Source organism: Alexandromys fortis, unplaced genomic scaffold (genome assembly GCF_014885135.2).
Source record: "Alexandromys fortis isolate MF-2015 unplaced genomic scaffold, M_Fortis_MF-2015_v1.1 scaffold_62, whole genome shotgun sequence".
In the NCBI taxonomy this organism is placed as follows: domain Eukaryota; kingdom Metazoa; phylum Chordata; class Mammalia; order Rodentia; family Cricetidae; genus Alexandromys; species Alexandromys fortis.
The window spans coordinates 2,283,056-2,303,614 of record NW_026067942.1 but is presented as its reverse complement, the minus strand read 5'-3'; the positions used below and the strand labels follow the sequence as shown (position 1 = coordinate 2,303,614).

Genomic DNA, 20,559 nt, shown 5'->3' with positions numbered 1-20,559 from the left:
ATCCTCTGCACCATGGCACTGAGCATGAATGCTGACCAGTGACCAAAGGCTGCCACTACACGTCACTGAGACAACTAACAAAGGAGTATCTAAAGTACACAGGAAAGGGAAAACAGTATTGCTTTTCCTGGTCGTGCTAAGTTTAGCAACCAGAATTGTACACTTCAACAGATATTTCAACTGTAACTGCTCTTGAACCACTGGGCTGTAATTTATACATTTCCAAAATGCCACCCTTCATCCTAGGCCCCATCCCTGCCTTCCTTAGGAGTACCTAATGAGCACTGCCGAGGACAGTCCCATTCCCATAACAAATACCTGTCCCTTTCCTTTGTTTTCTTAGCCCAAGTTCAGAAATTTTATTTTGTTAAAACAATTTGGTATCTTAAGCATTACTGAGCCAAAGGGACATCAGAATAATAGTTGGCTAAAGTTAAAGGTACAGTACATTAACAAACAAATGATCCTGAGTCATGAAGTCACAAACGCAGAGTAGGATGAGAGTTAACCCAAACTCCAATCAGGTCTTCAAGCTGCCTTCTGAATGGGGCTTCTGGATTGTCCCTTTCATCTTTTCTTGTGACTTTTAGCTCCCTGAAAAGTTTCCAGTGAGGAATCACAGGAGGCAATGTGCTGTGAGTTCTTGAAACTATACAATGTATAGTCTGGCTAAATTACATGTGGTTCTACATTTTTTGGTAGAGTGACTTATGGCAAGGCAGGCTCAGTTACCCCACCAGTCAACACCCTGGGAGCTATAATTTCCTCCATAGCCATCACTGTTGTAAAAGCCTCCATAACTACCTCCACCAAACCCTCTGCTGCTGCTGTGACTGCCTCCACCACTGCGGCTGTTGCTAGCCCGGCTGCTGCTGAAGCTGGAGCTGCTGGCACCGCTACTTTGTCGATAGTCTCTGGCACCAAATCCTCCACTAAATCTGCTCTTAGACCGCCCACGACTGCCACCCTTGTAATGGTGTTCAAAAGCCATGTTTTCTAGCCAAGATGGCACTTCTTGCTTTGCTTCAACAAGAAGATCCAATAAATCTTTGGTGATATTTATGTTCCTTTCATTGAAGAACGAGGTGGCAAGGCCAAGGTTTCCGACACGACCTGTACGGCCAATGCGATGCACATATTCTTCGATGTCACTCGGCAAGTCAAAATTGATGACGTGTTTCACGTTGGATATATCCAGTCCTCTTGCCGCTACTGCTGTAGCCACGAGAATTGGACTTTTTCCTGACCTGAATTGGTGAAGGGCCTCTTCCCGATCTCGCTGAGATCGGTCTCCATGGATACTGGTACAAGCATATCCTTCATGGTATAAGAAATCCTCCAGAGAATCTGCACCCTTTTTGGTCTCCACAAACACCAATATCAGGGAATCCTTTCCTGTTGCATTCAAGAGGTCAAGCAGAAATGACCGCTTGTCTGCTTCTTCCACCCACACGACTTTCTGTGTGATGTTCTCAGAAGTAGACCCAACTCTTCCTACGGCCAAAAAGATATATTCATCCAAGAAATCACGAGCCAGCATCTGTATTTCCTTAGGGAAAGTAGCGCTAAACATCATAGTATGGCGAACACCTTTTGGAGGCATGGTGTCTTGCTCAACTATTCTTCGTATCTGAGGCTCAAAGCCCATGTCCAACATCCGATCTGCTTCATCTAACACCAAGTATTTGCAGAAGTCTAGTCCGATCTTTCCTCTCTCCATCATATCCACTAGCCGTCCTGGAGTGGCTACCAACAAGTGACATCCACGTTCCAAGTCTCGAATCTGCTGACCAATATCAGCGCCACCATACACCACACAAGGACGAACTCGAGAGCGGTAGGAGAACTTCCTGGCCTCCTCATAGATCTGCACAGCCAATTCTCTGGTTGGAGCCAGGACCAAGGAGATTGGATACTGTTTGCGACGCCCATATTTCCCATTCTCCTTCACGGCCCTCAGTGCCTCGCCTGGACCATCTGTATAGATCTGACTCAAGATTGGTAAAAGAAAAGCTGCCGTTTTCCCAGACCCTGTCTGTGCACACGCCATCAAGTCTCTTTTCTCCTTGATAATAGGAATAGCATGCTTTTGCACGGGAGTTGGGCGGGTATAACGAGTGAGCTCGATGTTTCCCATAATAATTTCTCCCATCTCAACATCGCTGAAACTTTCGATATGTGGAGGGCAGTTGTTCCCTGTCGCCTCCACCGGAATGTCATCATACTTCTCAAAGTTAATCCCAGTATTGCCTCCAGAAAAGAGCTCCTGCTCCAAGCGTTCGCTTGGCGGGAGCGGTTTAGACCAGTCGTCTTCGTCGGCCTTGTCACACCAGCGACTGTTCCCGCTCCGTTCAAATTTGCTAAAGCCGCTTCTACCCGCTCCACGGCCACCAACGCCGCCGACGCCCTCATAGTCGCTCCGCCCGCGATCCTCAAACCTGCCCCTGGATCCGCTTCCACGGTCCCCGAAGAAACCCGACTTGGCTCTGGCGTCGCTGCGGGAGCCGAAGCTGCTGTAGGCATCCTTGTCTTTACTCCACCGTGAGCTGTCCTTGTCGTAGGACGCTTTCGTGGCTTCCCGGTTCCGCAGGTGAGGAGGGATGTAGCGCCCTTTGCTGGCTGAGCTTCCTCCTCCTCCTCCCCCTGCTCCTCCTCCTCCGCTCTGGCGGTCTGGAGAGTTCAGGTCTAGGCCAGCCAACTGCTGGTCCAGCCCGAGCTCATCTTCCTCTGCCACATGACTCATACCTGAAGAGTACGGAGAACTGGGGTCGAGGTCCTCGGGGAGGAGGAGAACGGCACGGTGTGCCTGCCGGGCGAGCTAGTTCCCCCCTAGACGGCAGCCGGTGCTGCGGAGCCTCCCGTCGCTCTCAAGGTCCTGCTCCAGCCAACGCTATGGCTCCGGGTCCCCTGTGACTGCGCGCTGATGGGTAATCTCGCGAGACTTCCTGGGCGGGCCTAGCGTGCCATGCCGGACGATGCGGTCACCGGGCCCGGCGCCCTCGCAGACGGACGGCGGCAGGACAGCACGCGGGTGAGTTCATAATGGAGGTAGAGGTCCGAGGCAGCCTGGAGCCCAGGACATCGATGGCTGCGCCCGGTTCGCGTGATCTTGGCTTCCCTTGCGCTCTGCGGATACCCAGGTTTTAAAAGTTCTCCAGATCTCGCGAGAATTCTGTCGTCTAGCAGTGAGGCCTGAAAATGGACTGTAGGCCTCTTGGCCCCCGGTTGTTCCCTGCGGCCTTTGTTTTTATCCTTCGCCCTTCCTTTCTCTCCAGCGCTCCGCCTTTTCACTTAGTTTCTGGGACTTCTCCTGTTTACTTAGTTCTTGCTTCTCCGACGCTGGAGTTAGGCGGAAAGAGGCCTAAGATGAAGAGGGCGGCCGGTCACGTGGCCACAGGTGTCCCGTGGAGTGGCCATTTTGGGCCGCAGGAAACGGTTGCTTGAATCGAGTGTTCCGAGTGGGGGTGGGGAAGGGGGAAAGGGCGGTTGGCGGCCGGGCTGGGGTTGGGGGAGGTCAGGGGGGCGTAAAGGATGTGTTTCCCGTGAGACCCTGGAAGGGCAGAATGCTCGGAGAGCTCGAACCTGTTAACCCGGTGGGAGAGTCAGGCTGAGCAAAGGAAGCGCGAATTCCGCAGAGTAAACGGCATGGAAGCCACTGCCCTGGGTCGTGGAGCGTGGGCCCTGCTCTCTGCTCTAGCAACCTGCTCCACGGCTCCCTGAGGTGGAGGTCGAGGGTTCCCTGGGCATCCTGCTTGGTCCGGGGCAAGGAGAAAGGGCTTGTGTGTTATGAAACAATAACTCCAAAATGGGTGATTTGGGGCCAGCGTTGTTTACAGATGTGGATTTGAGCTTGGGTCCCTTTGCAGGTCTAAGAGGGGTTTGTTTGAAAAGTGTGCTACTGATTTTTGTCAGAGCTCTTTAAGGACTGGAAGGGTGGCTCAGCAGTGACGAGCCCTTGCAGCTCTTGCAAGAGGAGTTAGTTTTCCAGCATCCACATCTGGTGGCTCACAACGGCTGTTAACTTAGTTCCAGGGGGATCTGCGTCCCCTGCTGGCACGCGTGAGTACTGTATCCGAGCAGTGCACATAAGAAAAAGCAGGCAACTATGTATACACATACATTTTAAGTGTTTTAGCAACTGCAATGGAAAAGCTCGTTATTGGTTTAGTTCGTAGTAGATTTTGTACATCTTGCTTCTGCCCATATAAAGGTGTTAATTTAAAATAGGGTGCTTTTTTATTTCACAAAAGCTTTAGAATTTAGATAAAAACAGTATATATAAATTTGATGTACGACATAGATGAGAGTGGGTGAAGATATTTGGTATCATGGTTTCTCTTAAGATTTTTAGTTCTATATGGGCAACTGAAGATGAAATCAGTATCCTCAGGAAAGCAGAGATTAAAAAAACTTAGACAAGGGCTGGAGAGATGGCTCAGAGGTTAAGAGCATTGCCTGCTCTTCCAAAGGTCCTGAGTTCAATTTCCAGCAACCACATGGTGGCTCACAATCATTTGTATGGGGTCTGGTGCCCTCTTCTGGCCTGCAGGCATACACACAGACAGAATACTGTATACATAATAAATAAATATTTTTTAAAAAACTTAGACAAAAAAAAAAATAAAAGTGATTCCTTGACCCCATTAAGTCTGGGGTCTGTCTAACCTTTGGACACCTGAACTCCATGAACGATTAGGTCCTGTTATATCTTTATGCCATTTTAAAATGTATTTTTAAAGTTGCTGAGAACAGAGAGATCTTAACTGACACCAGCATGGACTACTAAGTCACCAAACCAGATTTAGAATTTTTCAGCATAGGAAGGAAATAGCAACAACTAAAAATGGAGCCTGTTTACAGTAACCCTGAAAATCAGGGAGAGTCCCCTGAGGGTCTTTTGACGAGGTTAGATGAGTAACTTCATTTTGAATGCCCTTGGACTTTTACTGATATTAGTGCCATGGACCTTCACTAGTTAAAAGGGCTTTTCCCCCTAGCCTTTCTGATTTCCCTAGGATCATGATCATGATCAGAGATTTGATTAACGATTTGCCTTACATTGTTCCAAATCAAATTTTTAAAAATTCTTCCTCCAAATAAGTTCGGAACTTCCCGATATCAGTGTAGAACTCTAGGTCGATGCTTTCCAGATTAACTCTCAACAATTCCGTGTTCTGCTCCTCCCCTCTGCTTCAATATGGAGGTGTTGGGGTGGCATGTCTGTCATTATGTTGTAAAACACCTTGAGTTCTGTCTTGCTGAACTCTTAACTCTGCAACATGAGAAAAACCCAAGCTATAAAATATAATCTGAAAAGAATCATAAAAACATGGCATGTTCTGAATTCTAAACAATAAACTAAAAATGACAACAATGCCTGTTTGACTTTCCACTAACTCATTCTTAATCTGCAAGTGAAAAACTCACCTCCATAGTGTAAGTCAGGATCTACCTCCCTGCACCCCAACTAACATTTTATTGATTCTCTGAGAATTTCACATCATGCACCCCAATCATACTCACTTTCTGGTTCTTCCATGTCTGCCCTTTCCCTTGTTACCCCCCCTCCAAAAAAAGGGTAAAATAAAGATAAGAAAAAAAATCCTGTTTGTATTATCTGTATAGTCACTGAGCAGTCTTGGCTTAAATAGAACTGAGTCCTGCTACTCCCACACCCCCACCAGAAGCCATCAATTGAGCTCTATGCTTCAGCATCTCCATCACACTTTCTGAGATCTCTTTGATGGCTTCTTGTCTAGGCCATTACTTTGGGGGGCGGGGCATAGGACTTATCACCGAAACCATCCATGTCCCTCTCATTTCTGAATCTAGAGTCACCATTATCACGGCAAAAGTAGCCACTTCGTCGGAAAGGTTTGTGCTCTCCATCTGAGGCCAGTGTGAAGTCCAGGTCTGTGCTGCTGGTGAAGGCCATGTCTAGGTCTGTTGTACTGTGACCAGGTCAGTGTTGATGTCTGTGGCCCACATTGCCACTGAAGGAAGGCCATGCAGATGTCTGTGGTCTCTGCGCAGCAGCCAGGTCTACCTTTGATTGTGTCTTCAGAACCTCTTGAGGACAGACCAAGTACAAAGCGTATACATGGCCTGTGCTTCTTGTCTGCTTCCTTTCCTTGCCTGTCTGGACCACCCCCACCTACAATGCTGCGCTTGAGTCAGTCTGTCCCCACACTTGGCTGTCTCTCAACTTCTGTACTTGGGAAAGAGTTTAAAGGGGAGATGCCCTGACAAGGAGATCTGCTTGTCTCCAAGCCTGGCTGTGCCTGCCTTTAATTAAAAATGGTATTGATTTTTCCCTGCTTAATGATAGGCACTAGTCTGCCCTCCTGATGTTCACCACTGACAGCTTAAGTATGAAACAAAGGGCACTTATTCAACACTTAATGCAAAATTATGACTGATTAAAAAGTGATTTATCATGAGAACTACATCTGTAGAGGGTGTGTGTGTGATGCTTCCTGTACCAAGAGTTTGGAAGGCACAGCAGGACGACAGAATAATTCTCTCCTTTTATAATCCAGTTTTCCTCATTCAACTCTTCTTCCTTTGTTTCTATACAAAATGGAAAACACAATTTTCTGCTGAATTGAGGACCACAGAACACAGGAAGAGAATTATAGAAGTTACCCTGACAGCATCCCCCAAAGATCTATTGTTAGGATGCCCTGAGGACTCTGGGAAGGGAAACAGCCTTAATTTTCCTAGAACTCCGTTCTGGAGTCTTCCCATGTTTTGCTCTCTTCTGCTACTTCTCATGGTTGACGCTCTGAAAGTGGTGCAGCACCCTGGATGAGAAAGTGTGACTAAAGGATTTAGAAAGAAGATACAAAAGCCTGGGGGAAGTCCAGCTGCGTAGTGCAGTCAGCTTCTAGTAAAGAACAAGAAAACAAAACAAACGAAGCCCTGTACCAGCTCTATCATTTTCACTCCAAAGAAAACATGTCTTTCATACAGGCTAACAAAGTAAAAAATTCTTATTTTCTTATCTCACAACTGACTTCTCAGAAACAATTCAAGCAAGAAGAGAACAGTATAAGTAGTAGGTAGTTTAAAAAATTGTTTTTCAATGCTGGTGTGTGAACCCAAGGTCTTTAAACATGCTAAAACAGTACCACATCTCCATCTTTAAATATTTAAAATATTAAGAGAAAAAAGAAGAAAAACTAGAAACTACTCAAAAATTGAGGGAATTTGTGAAAGGATTTTTACAAGAAAAATTGATGTCTCACAAACTTAGATCTAGGGGCTGGAGAGAGCTCAATAGTTAAGAGTACTTCTCTTGCAGAGGATCTGTGTTCAGTTCCCAGCACCCATATGGATGCTCTCAACCTCCTGTAACTCTAGTTCCAGGGTACCCTATGCCTTCTGGCTTCTGGGGACACTGTGCACATGGCACACACACCTACAACACAGACAGATAAAGTAAGGGAATCTTTCAAAGAAAAAAATGAAGATTTAAAAAACTTTATTCTTAAGTGAGCCAACTGACAGTTTGCATAAATAACCATAGCAACAAAGCATTTGATTATGTAGTTCCATACCATCTCCCATTATTATGTTACTGTTCAAATTCCTGATAGACTAATTATATGCAAAATGTCTAGGTACGTATATTCTGCGGGCTTAAACACAGACACACACACACACACACACAGCGAGAGAGTGCCAGTAGAGTCCTTATCTATGGAATGCCCTTTACGGATGTCCCTGATTTAGTATTGTGTATATGTAATATAGAGATAATCTTACATATAATACAGAGACATTTAAGGTATGGGTCCCTGGAGATTGTTGCCTAAGTTGTACAAATACCCAAAGAACTAAACAAAGGTATCCTATAAGGAAAGAACACTTCAATGCACGAGATGCAATGACACATGGACCTGAGTAATAATTCTTACCCCAATAATGCATGTTTGGTGCCAGATGGGAGTGGCTATGGGTCTGGTGAATCACAGGCTTTGCCGTGCTCTGTATTTTGTTCTTGATGATTTGTGTCCTTGAAACTCTGATGGAGCTTCATCCTGGGGGTTGCCTAGGTGTAGTAGGAAGGCTCTTTATTTATCCCAGCTGCCCAGACCACGAAATAATCACACAGAAACTATGTTATTTGCAATACTGTCTGGCCTATAGCTTAAGCATATTGCTAGCTAGCTCTTATATCTTTGGTTACCCCATTTCTATTAATCTGTGTATTTCCCCAGCGGTAGCTACATGATGTCTCACAACTCCGCCTTCTTTCTCCCAATATTCACTTTAGTGGGTGTTCCCCCTTCACCCCTTCCCCGCCCCCCACCTAGCACTACTCTGCCCTGTCAAAGGCCAATGCAGCTTCTTTATTCATTAACCAGTAAAGGCAACACATATACAGAAGGACTTACCATACCACTTAGGTCAGAGGATTAGGTCAGTTGCCAAGTGGGGTTTATGTAAAATAATACAACTTTTAGTTCACATTTTTACATCTATCTCTGTGATTCATATGAAAGGGACAAGAGTGCCTGGCTTGAACATAAGGCCATCTCATGACTCCATAATAACTTATTCCATGAACATCTAGTTCTTCATGCCAGGAACTGTTCACATCTTTCAGTATAGTAGTTGGACACACACACACACACACACACTTGTTGCCGTATTGTCTCCTTCCCTGAAGCAGCAGCAAAGCCCCTGTGCTAATAGGGCTTACATCTACTCATCTGGATCAGATACATATGGGAAAAATTCGAGTAGGGCTGGGCAGTGGTAGCACATGCCTTTAATCTCAACACTCAGGAGGCAGAGACAGGCAGATCTCTGTGAGTTCGAGGCCAGCCTGGTCTACAGACCTAGTTCCAGGACAGGCTCCAAAGCTACACAGAGAAACCCTATTTAAAAAAAAAAAAAAAAACCAACCAAATAAACAAACAAAAAACAACAACAACAACAAAAAATCTCGAGTAAGGCTATGTCTTAAGCCATATTAATTCAGAAAGTAGTAGCTGATGGTTCTTTACTTGGTAAATAATTAAAAAATAATATATTCAGAATTTCTCACTAAAAATCAATATATTCAGAATTTCCTAAGGATTTTGGTAAAATATGCTGTGTAAGTAAGCTAAAAACAAAGGGTTCAAGAAGACTGGCTCTGTCATGGAGCTTTCCAGATTGCTCCATAAGCCTCACGAGTCCAAGCAGCCAAGATAATGGCCCCCACTGTTACTACCTACCACAGCCTGAGGAAACTGTATGGAGACCCTGCACATTGTCAGCCCTCCTCATTTCTCAAGCCCAGCCCTGTGATTTCAGTTCTGTTACTTCATATCTCTGAGCCCTGGTTTCCTCACCCATTGAAGGGGTTGCTTCATACAGATGTAGGTAGTGATTAAATATGTATTTCATACAGAAATGAACATTGAAAACCCAAGCTGATTCTGTAGTATGCACAAATACATGATGGAGGAAGGTCATTGGTTAAAAAACAAACTGCCTTGGCCCATTTTATTGGTTAGAACATAGGTGGGTGGAGTAAACAGAACAGAATGCTGGGAGGAAGAGGAAGTGAACTCAGACTTGACAGCTCTGCTCTCTGGAGCAGAGGCCATGCTCCCCTCTCCCGGGCACATGCGATGAAGCTCCGACCCAGGATGGACGTAGGCTAGAATCTTCCCAGTAAGCGCACCTTGGGGTGCTACACACATTATTAGAAATGGGCTAGTCCAGGTGTGAGAGTTAGCCAAGAAGAGGCTAGATACAATGGGCCAAGCAGTGTTTAAAAGAATACAGTTTCCGTGTAATTATTTCGGGGCATAAGCTAGTAGGCGGCTGTGGTGCTGGGACGCAGCCCCGCCGCTCCTATTACAACAAATACATCATAACTAAAATGTTTTCTGACATTTATCATGGATTGTTTGTAAGGACCCCATAGACTCAAGTGTTTGGATGCTTCATGGATAGGGATTGGCACCATTAGGAGGTGTGTCCTTGTTGGAATGGGTGTGGTCTTGTTGGAAGTGTGTAACTATGGATTTGGGCTCTGAAGCATCATGTATGTTCAAACCACACCCTATGTGATAGTTCACATCCTGTTGTCTGCAGATCAAGATATAGAACTCTAAGCTCCTCCAGTACTATGTCTGCCTATATGCTGCTACCATGCTTCTCTGTGATGATAATGGACTAAACCTCTGAAACTGTAAACCAGCTGCAATGAAATATTTTCCCTTATAAGAGTTGCCATGGTCATGGTGTCATTTCAGAGCAAAACCCTAACTAAAACAGTCATGTACTACGATTGGTTCTTAGTAGTCATAAATGCTATCAAACCGCAGTGTATACCTCAGAAAATATTTTCATAGGGGGAAAAGTCCATTGACAAAACAATCAAGATCTCTGTAGTCACCCCACCTTTCTGTGACCATCAGTCTTCTGGCATAACAACCTTCTACCAGCAAACAAACACCGTTCCTGAAGTCTCACAATTGTTAACACTCTATTACTGAAGTATTTCAAATTCTTAAATTTTAAATTACATTTATCTATTTGTTTTCATGTGTGGGATGTTTGTGTGTGGTAGGCACACACGTCTGTGCGTATGTGCACGCCTTGGACCATTTATTTGTGCAACATGATTGAAGTCAGTTCTCTCTTTCCACTCATGTGGGTCCTAGCAATGGAAATCAGGGACCAGGTCCTCAGGTCTAGTTGGCCTTATGTTGAGACATCTTGCTGGGCCCTAGTGCAACATTTTAAAATTAAGGTATACGATTCAGCTGAACACACACATATGAGAACAAGAGAGAGAAACACTTGATTTATTGCAATTTTCATTTTATTACAGTAATATGAAGTATGTGTGTGTTTTCCTTCATCGAAGTCTTTGAGTATTCGTTATAGACAGTAGCCCAAAACAGGCAGTAGAGGATGACTACATGATAAAGATGACCTCCACAGATCTCTTTGATCTTGTTTTGTAGATGTGCTTTGAGGAGATTCCAAACATAACTTGGCAAACAAATGAACAAAAGTCCTCCCTTTTTTCTTGATATGCCACTGTTTTTGGTTCTGAACATACTTGATTTAGAACCTTCTGGCATGGCCCAGCTAACCCAAGCCTTTCTTCTCCCAGTTGTGTTTCTCTTCCCTTCCTCCCTTCCTTGATTCTTCTTTCCTGGAGGAACTTTCCGGTCAGCCCGCGTGTATATGGACAAGTCCCATTCCCTAATGGCAGGCAGTGCTGATCTGCCACACAGTACCGAGCTTCTCTACGGTCACTCGGGCTTCTAGAATGATCAGCAACTCCACCTCCTGCTTCATAAACAGCAGCTCACCCCTTAACCATTCCGAAGTTACCCTCTACTTCCACCGCTCTTTTAAAACGACTGCCATCCCAGAACACTTTTATCACATAATTCAAAATCTCAAGCATGATCTCAGAACAGCCTTGGTGTTGGACACCACATTCTTTTTCCTGAAATGTCCCCTTATCTGTCCTCTATGCTGTATCAATCATCATCCTGTCCTTTATATTTTTCTTTCTTAGTTTCTTATCCTCTTTTCCTAATCTTCAATTCTGCCAAGCGATCGTCTTGCTGTCTTACACAGACTTCCATAGTTCACTGCATTCACTTTTAGTTGTTTTAGACAGTCATTCAAAGCTTCCCAACGATCATCCCCGGGGTTTACAGTCTAGAGGATATTGGTCAAGGTGGTGGAAGGCGTGGAGACTTGTGTGTTGGGTAGTGAGTGATGCTGATGCCAGTACTGAGATGCTGGAAGGCATGGAGGTGTGTAGTTTGGAGTGAGATGCAAGCCTTGAAGTAGCCATTGGGTAAGAAGAGGATGAAGCCAGGGCTTTGTTGCTGGGACTCAGGAGGTCAGGGCAAAGGTCACAGAGCCCAGTGAACCCCATTCGTAACTCTACGAACATGCATGACTAGCCATGCTCCCCAATAAAGATTGATGATAGAGAGTTCGGCGAGACCATGAACAGCAGACAGAAGCAGGCTGCGGCATGAGGTGTCACCTTCACAACCAACAAGAAGTATCATCCCTTGGGATGGGCCGCATGAGTCTAGAGAGACTCCATCAGTCACAGTTGAGTGCAAAGAATTCCATGGGAAAGAAAATCCCCATGCAGAGTAAGGTTTCTAGTTTTCGTGACTAATTTTTCATGTTCTCTTTCCAGAGAATGCCAGCTAATATGCACACTGCATACAACAGACCTGGAACTAACCATTGATTTCAGACACCACGGCTTGCCACTCCTTGGCTCACTTTAGATTTTTCCTTAGTCCTGAAAACTTTATGACCTGACAGCGTACTAGGAAACATTCTAAGTATTTTGCTAGTGCAATCTTTTGGAATTTGACTAAGTTATAAGGCAATGCCAAGAACAGATCTCATAGTATAAATATAAACCTAGGCAGGGTGAGTCCATGCTCCCAATCACATTGCTTCTCAGCTAAGTCACATGTATTCTTCAAGACTCAGTGTTCTCTCTCCCCTCTCTCTCTCTCTCTCTCTCTCTCTCTCTCTCTCTCTCTCTCTCTCTCTCTCTCTCTGTGTGTTTATTTTGTAAATACACATATACACATCACATTTTCATAGATATTATACCTATTATGTGTATCTATAGAGATATAGATATTATATGCATTGGTGTTTTGCCTGAATGTATGTCTGTGTAATGCCAGACATTGGTGTCAGATCTTGGAGTTACAGAAAGTTGTGAGCTGCCATATGGGTGCTGGGATTTGAACCTGGGTCCTCTGGAAAAGCAGTCAGTGCTCTTAACCCTTGAGCCGTCTCTCCTGCCTCCTCCAATGTCATTTCTTATGGAAGATCTCAAGGTTGTCAGAGTTCCGTGTTCACACTTTGCTCATCCACGACTACTTGAGCATCTCTCTACAGTGTCACACAGACTTCTCCATGACAGGAAACCACAGATCAGCGAAGCACTTCCACTGCTCACAGTGGGAGCTCAGTGACTGTTGTTGAATTGAGACATATTCAAATAAATGGAAATGATTTATCAGAATGTGACAGCTAAAGAGAAACACCAATGAACAATTTAAATACCCTTGTTAGCTCACAGTCTTCAACTTCCTGTTTGCTCATGACTTATGAAATAAATCACTGGGTGGGGAACTTAGAGGTCAGAAATAAGGGTCATAGGAGCCTGACATGCATTGGAGATGCTAAACAAGCTAGTGGCCATTCACTGTCCTTCCCTCTAAAAGAGACAGAAACTAGGAAGGGGACTGGCCATTTCACAAACCTCCCCATCCCAGCACTTGAACATCCAGGGTACCAGACAATGGCGTTTCCTCATGCCACCAAAGCCTTCCCCTGGCCTATGCCATTGCTTTCTGTCAAGACCAGGTCTCTTGGGGTGATCCTTCATATATCTGAGGTAGCTTCCCCTACACCCCATGATACATTGGGGTGTCCCTGAGTCTCTCCTCAGGTTTGTGTTGGACCCTGATCAGCTGGACTTCAGTTCTTTCTCAATTCTTCCCCACACTTGGGTAGCTGCTTCTGAACTCTGCATTTGCACCTGACTGGGAGAGACCAGGAGGTGGCCAGAGAGGTTTGCTGGTAACACAGTGAGCAGCCAGGAGGGCCTCACACAGTGAGAAGTTCACATTGGGGGTGGAGTATGGATCTGAGCTCAAGTCACCTGGGCTGGGGGCAGCAGGAAGAAACAAAACCAAGGAGCCTCCCTTCCTCTCTGAGCCTCTAATGACCTGCGGGAAAACCACACAGCAGTCATTTCGCAGATCCGATGGCAGGTCACTGCGACAGATGTTCCCAGCATATGTACAGAATTAATTACCCACCAGTAAACCAAGTCCGCCATGCGAAGAGTCATTTTGTCCACGTTTCTTACGATTTTGCTGTTATTGGAAGCTCAATTATTCTTGATCATCTTGATCTCCTTGGATTAAAACCCTTCTTAATGGGCTCTGATGAAGGGTCCAAAGAGAAATAAGGGGCTGGGTTGCAAGGGAGAGGGACACAGAGGAGGGAGGAGGAAGTGCTCAGCACCCATCCGGCTGATGGCTGGCAGTGCAATAAAGAGCGATCTGCAAATTGTCTGATTAAAACATTGGATGCTTGTCATAGTTTTAGAAATATCCTAACGGTTACCTTCTATTTAACAGTGCTCAAACTTAATCCCGCCCCGTGCTGGGGAACAGCTGCTGTGTCTAAAAGGACACAACACTGGGAGAAAGCATTTCTGAAAAGGATTTCTCTCAAGTGGCTTTTAAGGTTCTGAACACATTTCCATCTGGGGTCATGGAAGAAATTCTCATGTCCGTCAGTTTAAAAGAAAAAAAGGAAGAATTCAAGAGCCTTTTGAATTTTCTAAGGTAATTATTTCCTTGGCTGTTTTCTTTGAGGGCAGGAAGCATTGAAATGCAATAAATTCCTAACAAACAAAAAGATCTGAAATAAACGGTGCTTTGTCCCATTGAAAGTTCCTGACTCCTTTAAATTCTAATTTCATAATTCTTATTCAGATCCCCTGTGTAACAAAGTAAACAAATAAATTAAAAAAAAAAGCCTGTTCATTCCTTCGAGCAATGGCAGTCTATACACAGCCTTTTCCCCATTTCTTCACCTCATTCAGTCACTGTGCTAGCCTTTCAGTAATGTCTGTGCTTTGTGCTGGAGGAAACTAGGCAAGTCAGAAGTCAGTGATTTGAAGGCCTGGCTCCAAGGTTGATCACTAAAGGCCAGAAGTCCCCTTCCCCCACCCTCACCCCACATTCCTATTCCTGTCTGCTCCTAGAAACCCAGGCCAGTTCAGAACCATGAGTTCTGTCTATTTTCCATTCAGCAAGACTTAGATTGTTGTTGTTGTTTTGGGGTTTTTTTTTTTTTTTTGGCAGTGTGCTAATGAGAAGTGGGTCAAAGATTTTTCTGGAATGTTCTCGAGTTGCTTCAGGTCTGGGATAGAACTAGAGACCGAGAACTTCTTACTCTAGATATCCATGTCCTGTCTTTTCCTTCTTCAAACTCAATCAACTTTCGTTGTTCTTTGGTTGGTTGTTTATTTTGGTTTTCAGTACACTGTCTCACTGTGTAGCTCTGACTGTCCTGGAACTTGCTCTGTAGACCAGATTGGCCTCGAACTGAGATTTGCCTGCCTCTGCCTCCTGAGTGCTGGGAACCAAAGGTGTGCATCACTATGTTCGGATTGATCCATGATTTTTAATGTCACTTTGGTGTGCATTGTTGTAGCAAGCCACTGGAGTCTGACAATTGAAATGCTTTGGGGTAAAGCTGTTGTCCTCACATTCCAAGGAACTCCAGGTTTCTGCCTCAGTTCTCCAAAAGTGGAAAGGAAGATTAGGAACCTCAGTGCATGGTATTTTATTACTCCTGGCAGCTTCGTTACTTAGAACATCAGGTACCTAATAAATATTTCATGAGGTGGCACCTCGGCTCGGCATCTTAGCTTGTTTGATGAGGCATGACACCTACCTCTTTTCCGTCTAATATAGAGTTGGTACTACTGAAGACTGAACTGTAATCTGGGAATTTGGGAGATGGATCAGCGATTGAGTTCTTGTTCTACAAGCACAAGAACCTGAGCTCAAAATCCTAGCACCCATATAAAAAACTGGGAACAACTGTGCGAGCCTATAACCCACTGCTGTAAAGGGTGAAGATAGGAGGACCCATGGGAACTGCTGGCTGCTAGTCTAGATCCATTTTCAGTGAGGAGACCCTGTCTTAGGGACAGAGCCAGAAAGTGGTAGAGCAGGAACCTGTCGATTGCGTTGGGTGGGTTACTCATTCTAGGGGTTTGTAACCCACCCTGCAATCAGTTATTCCAGGGTCTCGGAGGGACGCTACCTGGAAGGGAATGAGCTAAGACAGAAGAAGGAGGCCAAGCAGATTTGTCAAAGCCTCCGGTTTATTAGGGACGTGTTACAGTTTATATATGGTAAGGAATGGGGGGCAGGGCACGGATCTTGCCGCGTGGTCCCGGTCACGTAGCTCGGTCAGGTAGGCCAAGAGTCACAAGTTGCCACACCTAGTTCCCTGGATAGCTGGAATGTGAGGCGGGTTCCGCTAATAGATAAGTTAATTGGGTGAGGGGCAGATTTTGTCAATAGAACATAATTATGGGTGTGGGGTTCTCTGCAGACTCCCTAGGGTGATGGTTCCTGTAATTTTAGGGGGGAAATGGCTCGTGACAGGAACCAGGCATCATCTTTATCTGAACTCCATGTATGTGCATGAGTGGGTATAGTTACCCCTGCTTCCCCTGCAGTGTTATTACACCACACACACACACACACACACACACACACTCACACACACACACACTCAAAAATTTAAAACCACAGCAATTTTTGTCATGGTATGAATGAGAGAATGGTTGGCTGTGATTCTTCCTAGCGGGTAGTTATAAAGGAACACGTTGACCCTGAGGGGTTCAGAGCCCAGAGACGTGTGAACTTGATGTAATTCACTTTGAGCTTTATATGACAGTGTTTCCCCATAAAGGTGCAGGAGAATCCAGGAACAGTTTTGTCCCCTCTAGGTCTAGTCTTCTGGCATTTTCTCACTATCCTACACTTGACTTTTCTTTCATTGGCTAAAACAATAGCAACCTAATGTGGTTTATATGTTTTCCTGCTTCTTAATCTCCATACCGCGTGTTTTCATTCCAGGCCTTACACATAATTCAGCCCTATCTGAACATGCTAACATGGCACAGTATGTCAAATATTTAAAAGCAGGTCAGAACAGACCTAGTTCAAGAGAGCTGGGGAGTCCTCAGCTGTGGTAATTTATTATTCCTTACAACAAATGATTAAACCAGTTCTCTGATTAATCAAAACTGTACTTTGGAACTAGTCACATGAGACTGGAATTTTAAATCATGTTTTGCAGGCCGTGGCAATATAAAGAACAAGATTGAAGAACTAATTTTATAAGAAATATTTAGCAAATAAGCATTTATCTTCTCCCAGACTCCACAAAGGATCAAAACTACTCTCATGCACACTCCACCCAGCACTGAGGAGGAAAATGCCAGTTCTTGAATTAGATGCTCCATGAGACCTTGCACCATGCCTCCAGGAATGACATTTAGCATTGTTAATGACATTCCAGGGTGTCAAATCCTCAGCACCTGTTCTCATGACTTTTCATGTTCCCACCCCACTCCATGCTAAAGAAAAGGGCTCAGTTCTCCCTTCCCACTGCTACATCCACAGGTTTAATTCAGGAGAAGCAAGACACAGTCTTACCGTGCACATATTTAAGAAACGTGGCCTTTCCTTCTCCTTTGGCACCCACACACGCCTGGTATATACTCATGTATATGCACGCGCGCGTACACACACACACAGTGCAAAGGTAAACAAGACTGAGATTCTATTCTCAGCTGAAGACACTGCTATGTTGGTTGAGATGTGGGTAACATGGGAGACACACTGCCTACCATATGACATACACCTCATATTGCTATTATATATGAGGATAATAATATGCCAATGTATGATGCTGTCATGCAAGAATATTACCATCTCACCATATTATCCTGGTATACAAAAGGAAAAAAGTGTCCGAATGCATATTATAATGCTATACAAGAACAAGAAGCATTATCAGCATGTCTTATTAGTGTTTTAAGTTGTGAAAGCAAGTGGAGCTCTGTTCATTTTGTAGAACTATTCATTTGTATCATGTTATAAAGAAGAATTAGAAACAGTGAGTGCCTAATCATATAGAGTAGAGGGAGCATGAAACCCAGGAGCATGAAGTCCTGAGCGATGTATGTTGTTTACATGCATATGGCCATGTCAAGGACCTTAGCCTCAGACATATGGGAAAATGGCAACCCCCTTAATCCTTGGCCCACGAATCTCAGAGGGAGAATGGCAAAGCCTTCTTCAGTGTTTCTGTGCAGCAAATGTCGACCATTGCTTCCTCCTGGATATTTAAGCCTAAAGACTGTTCCTCTACAGAAATGGGTCCTGCTGAGATTAGCTAAGCCTGTTCCGTTGATCCAGCTGTATACTATAAACCCTGGGTGTATGGAATAATCCACCTGTCTGTTCAACTGTATATAATAAACACAGTTTACCTGATTCCAGCTTTTCCATGTGTCCATGTGGCTGTGTTTGTTTTTTCTTCATTCCCTTGTTGTCCCTAGTCCTTGAAGCCATGCCAGGACACGGCACTTGATAGGCCTCATATATCCTATCCACTGCCAACCCCAGGCATCTTCTCCAGCAAAGACACATACAGTAAGATTTCTTACCCTTGAAACCCTATCAACTCTAGTAGGCTTCCCACCCCAAGATGACAACGTCTGAATTTCACTGCGTTTACATAAACCTTCTTCTTTCCCTGATCTCTTACCAGGTTCTCCTGGAGCATGTTTTTAGTTCTCCAGTTCTATCCAGTCTCCGTTTCTCAGCCCTCCTGTGGTTATTAGACACTAGTTCAACTCCTCTATTCTCCAGCATGTTTTGATCACAGCACCAAGCTCTCATCCTTAAACACAGAATTACCCAACTCAATGTTTCCTTCTCTTCTTTCAAGATGAATTACACTACACAGGCCCAGTTCCCTTTGGCTGAGGTCAGCAGGAACTAGCTGCTGGATCCTCAAAAGAGCCTCCTGGTCTCCAGGTCAGCCCTGAAGGCCATGCCTGCCATCCCGTGCCCACTCTTGTTCCCTCATCGCTACCTGGAATTTTATTCAGCCTCTAAAAACGTCCAAATGAGGACCCCCAGGGTCAAGGTCACTATACATTTTCCTCAGTCCCTATCTCCTCACATTTTTTCATGCATTTTGGGGGATCAAATGCTCTTGCTTGCGGGAGAGAATCCATGTAATTGTGTTCTCTGCATGGTTAGGATATCTCCTCTCTCTTAGGAAACCATCACCAAAAGGTTAAAACTTCTTGTCTCTCTCTTTTTCTTGTCTTCTCTCTTTTTCTTGTCTTCTCTTTTTCTTTCCTGACCTTGACCTTAAATTTGCAGGATACAGAGGAATGACCAAGAGTGGTTTGTCCCATGCTTTTTGAAAGCACAGGAAGTCCAAAATTATAGTCATAATGGTAAGCAGATTGGCTGATAATTCTTTTATTTTCTTTGGTTTTAAATTATTCTGCTACAATTGAAACATTTACCTTTCTTTATTAATGAAGCATTTAGTGCAAGGGACCCTTTGAAAACATCTTCATCCTGTGCTGGGTGCCAAGCAATGTCCTAGATAATTCAGGAAGTTGCATCTGTGATCACAGGGAGCTGTTTTCATTTGCTGCACATTTAAATGGTACCTGCACCGTGGCTTATTTCAAGGCACAAAAAGCCTTGAATAACTAAATAAATATGTTATAGACCCATAATTATGGTAAATTTTAAAGTGGGCAAGAAGAGACTTCTATGATTGGCAATTAAGAATCCTGGGCATTGAAAGTAATTCAGTTTAATTCCCTAACCTGAACATACCAACTTCCTAACAAAATTAGCATTTAAAACATTAAAAGGCATTTATAAAAATTAAGAACAAAACTTGAAGGAAATTAACTTACCTGTAATTATATTAGCAATAATCACTTGATGTTCCAAGCACAACCAAATTCATGCCTCATTAATGAAATGTGAGTTCCTCTCCTGCCCTTCCAGTTTGTGTTTTATTTTTGGTGGTTCCAGGGATGTAAACCAAGGGCATCATCCACGTTAGACAAGTGCTCTTCCACTGGCATGCATCCCCAGCCTCAGCATTCTGTTTGAAAGACAAATTATGCATTTAGAATGACATATGCATTTTTAAAACTATTTTCAATTTATGATAGTCATTATTTTCAATCCAATTCAAATAATTAAAAAGATGAGTATAACGAATTGAATAGCAAGAATACACAGAGAGAAGGATGACCATCCCCTCGTAAAACACATACATAGTAACTTTAGTCTTAAAGTCATTGATTTGTAAATGTTTGTTTCTTATTTTTTGTTTTTGGTGACAGTTCTTTTTCTGGAAAAGATACACTCATGATTCTGAACTGAAAAGCATGGTACTGGGACGGAGATTCCTCATTTTGGTGACCTGCTCAGCCATTTTATCATGGTTTTCTATGTTTTCTTTTCAATATCCACATAGTATCTGTTCCAGACAATTGTGCATATGCCAAGTCTTAAGAAGCAATTGAGGTGTTTATATCATACTCACGAAGACAGAATTTATGTGCCATATTTCTTCAGACTAAGTGGGATCTCCTGATGGCCAACCCATAAGGTTTGCTTTGATATACATATCATATAGAATGTTGAATTTTGTCCCACTGGTGAAGAGAATTGAAGAAACAATGGCCCCAACAATGGAGGTATAGATACATACATACATATACATACATATATATATATATATACACACACACACATATACACACACACACACACACACACACACACACACACACACATGCACACACCCATGTAACCAGGACAGAGAAGCAGCCCCTGAGCTCTGTACTGTTCTACTCCTCAGAGCTACCTCCTTTGGCGAACTATAACTTCATAT

General features: G+C 44.1%; 1 protein-coding gene across 1 annotated transcript; it reads right to left on the bottom strand.

The window, feature by feature from the left end:
• Window positions 1-690: 690 nt before the first annotated feature.
• Window positions 691-2,773, bottom strand: LOC126505378 (putative ATP-dependent RNA helicase Pl10). Its single transcript, XM_050148232.1, has one exon. The coding sequence runs from the start codon at window positions 2,741-2,743 to the stop codon at window positions 725-727; it is 2,019 nt and encodes a 672-aa protein (XP_050004189.1). The 5' UTR covers window positions 2,744-2,773; the 3' UTR covers window positions 691-724.
• Window positions 2,774-20,559: the final 17,786 nt, after the last annotated feature.

Excerpts from the sequence above, each read along its gene's own strand:
- LOC126505378 (XM_050148232.1), bottom strand. The coding sequence starts at position 2,743 with ATGAGTCATGTGGCAGAGGAAGATGAGCTCGGGCTGGACCAGCAGTTG.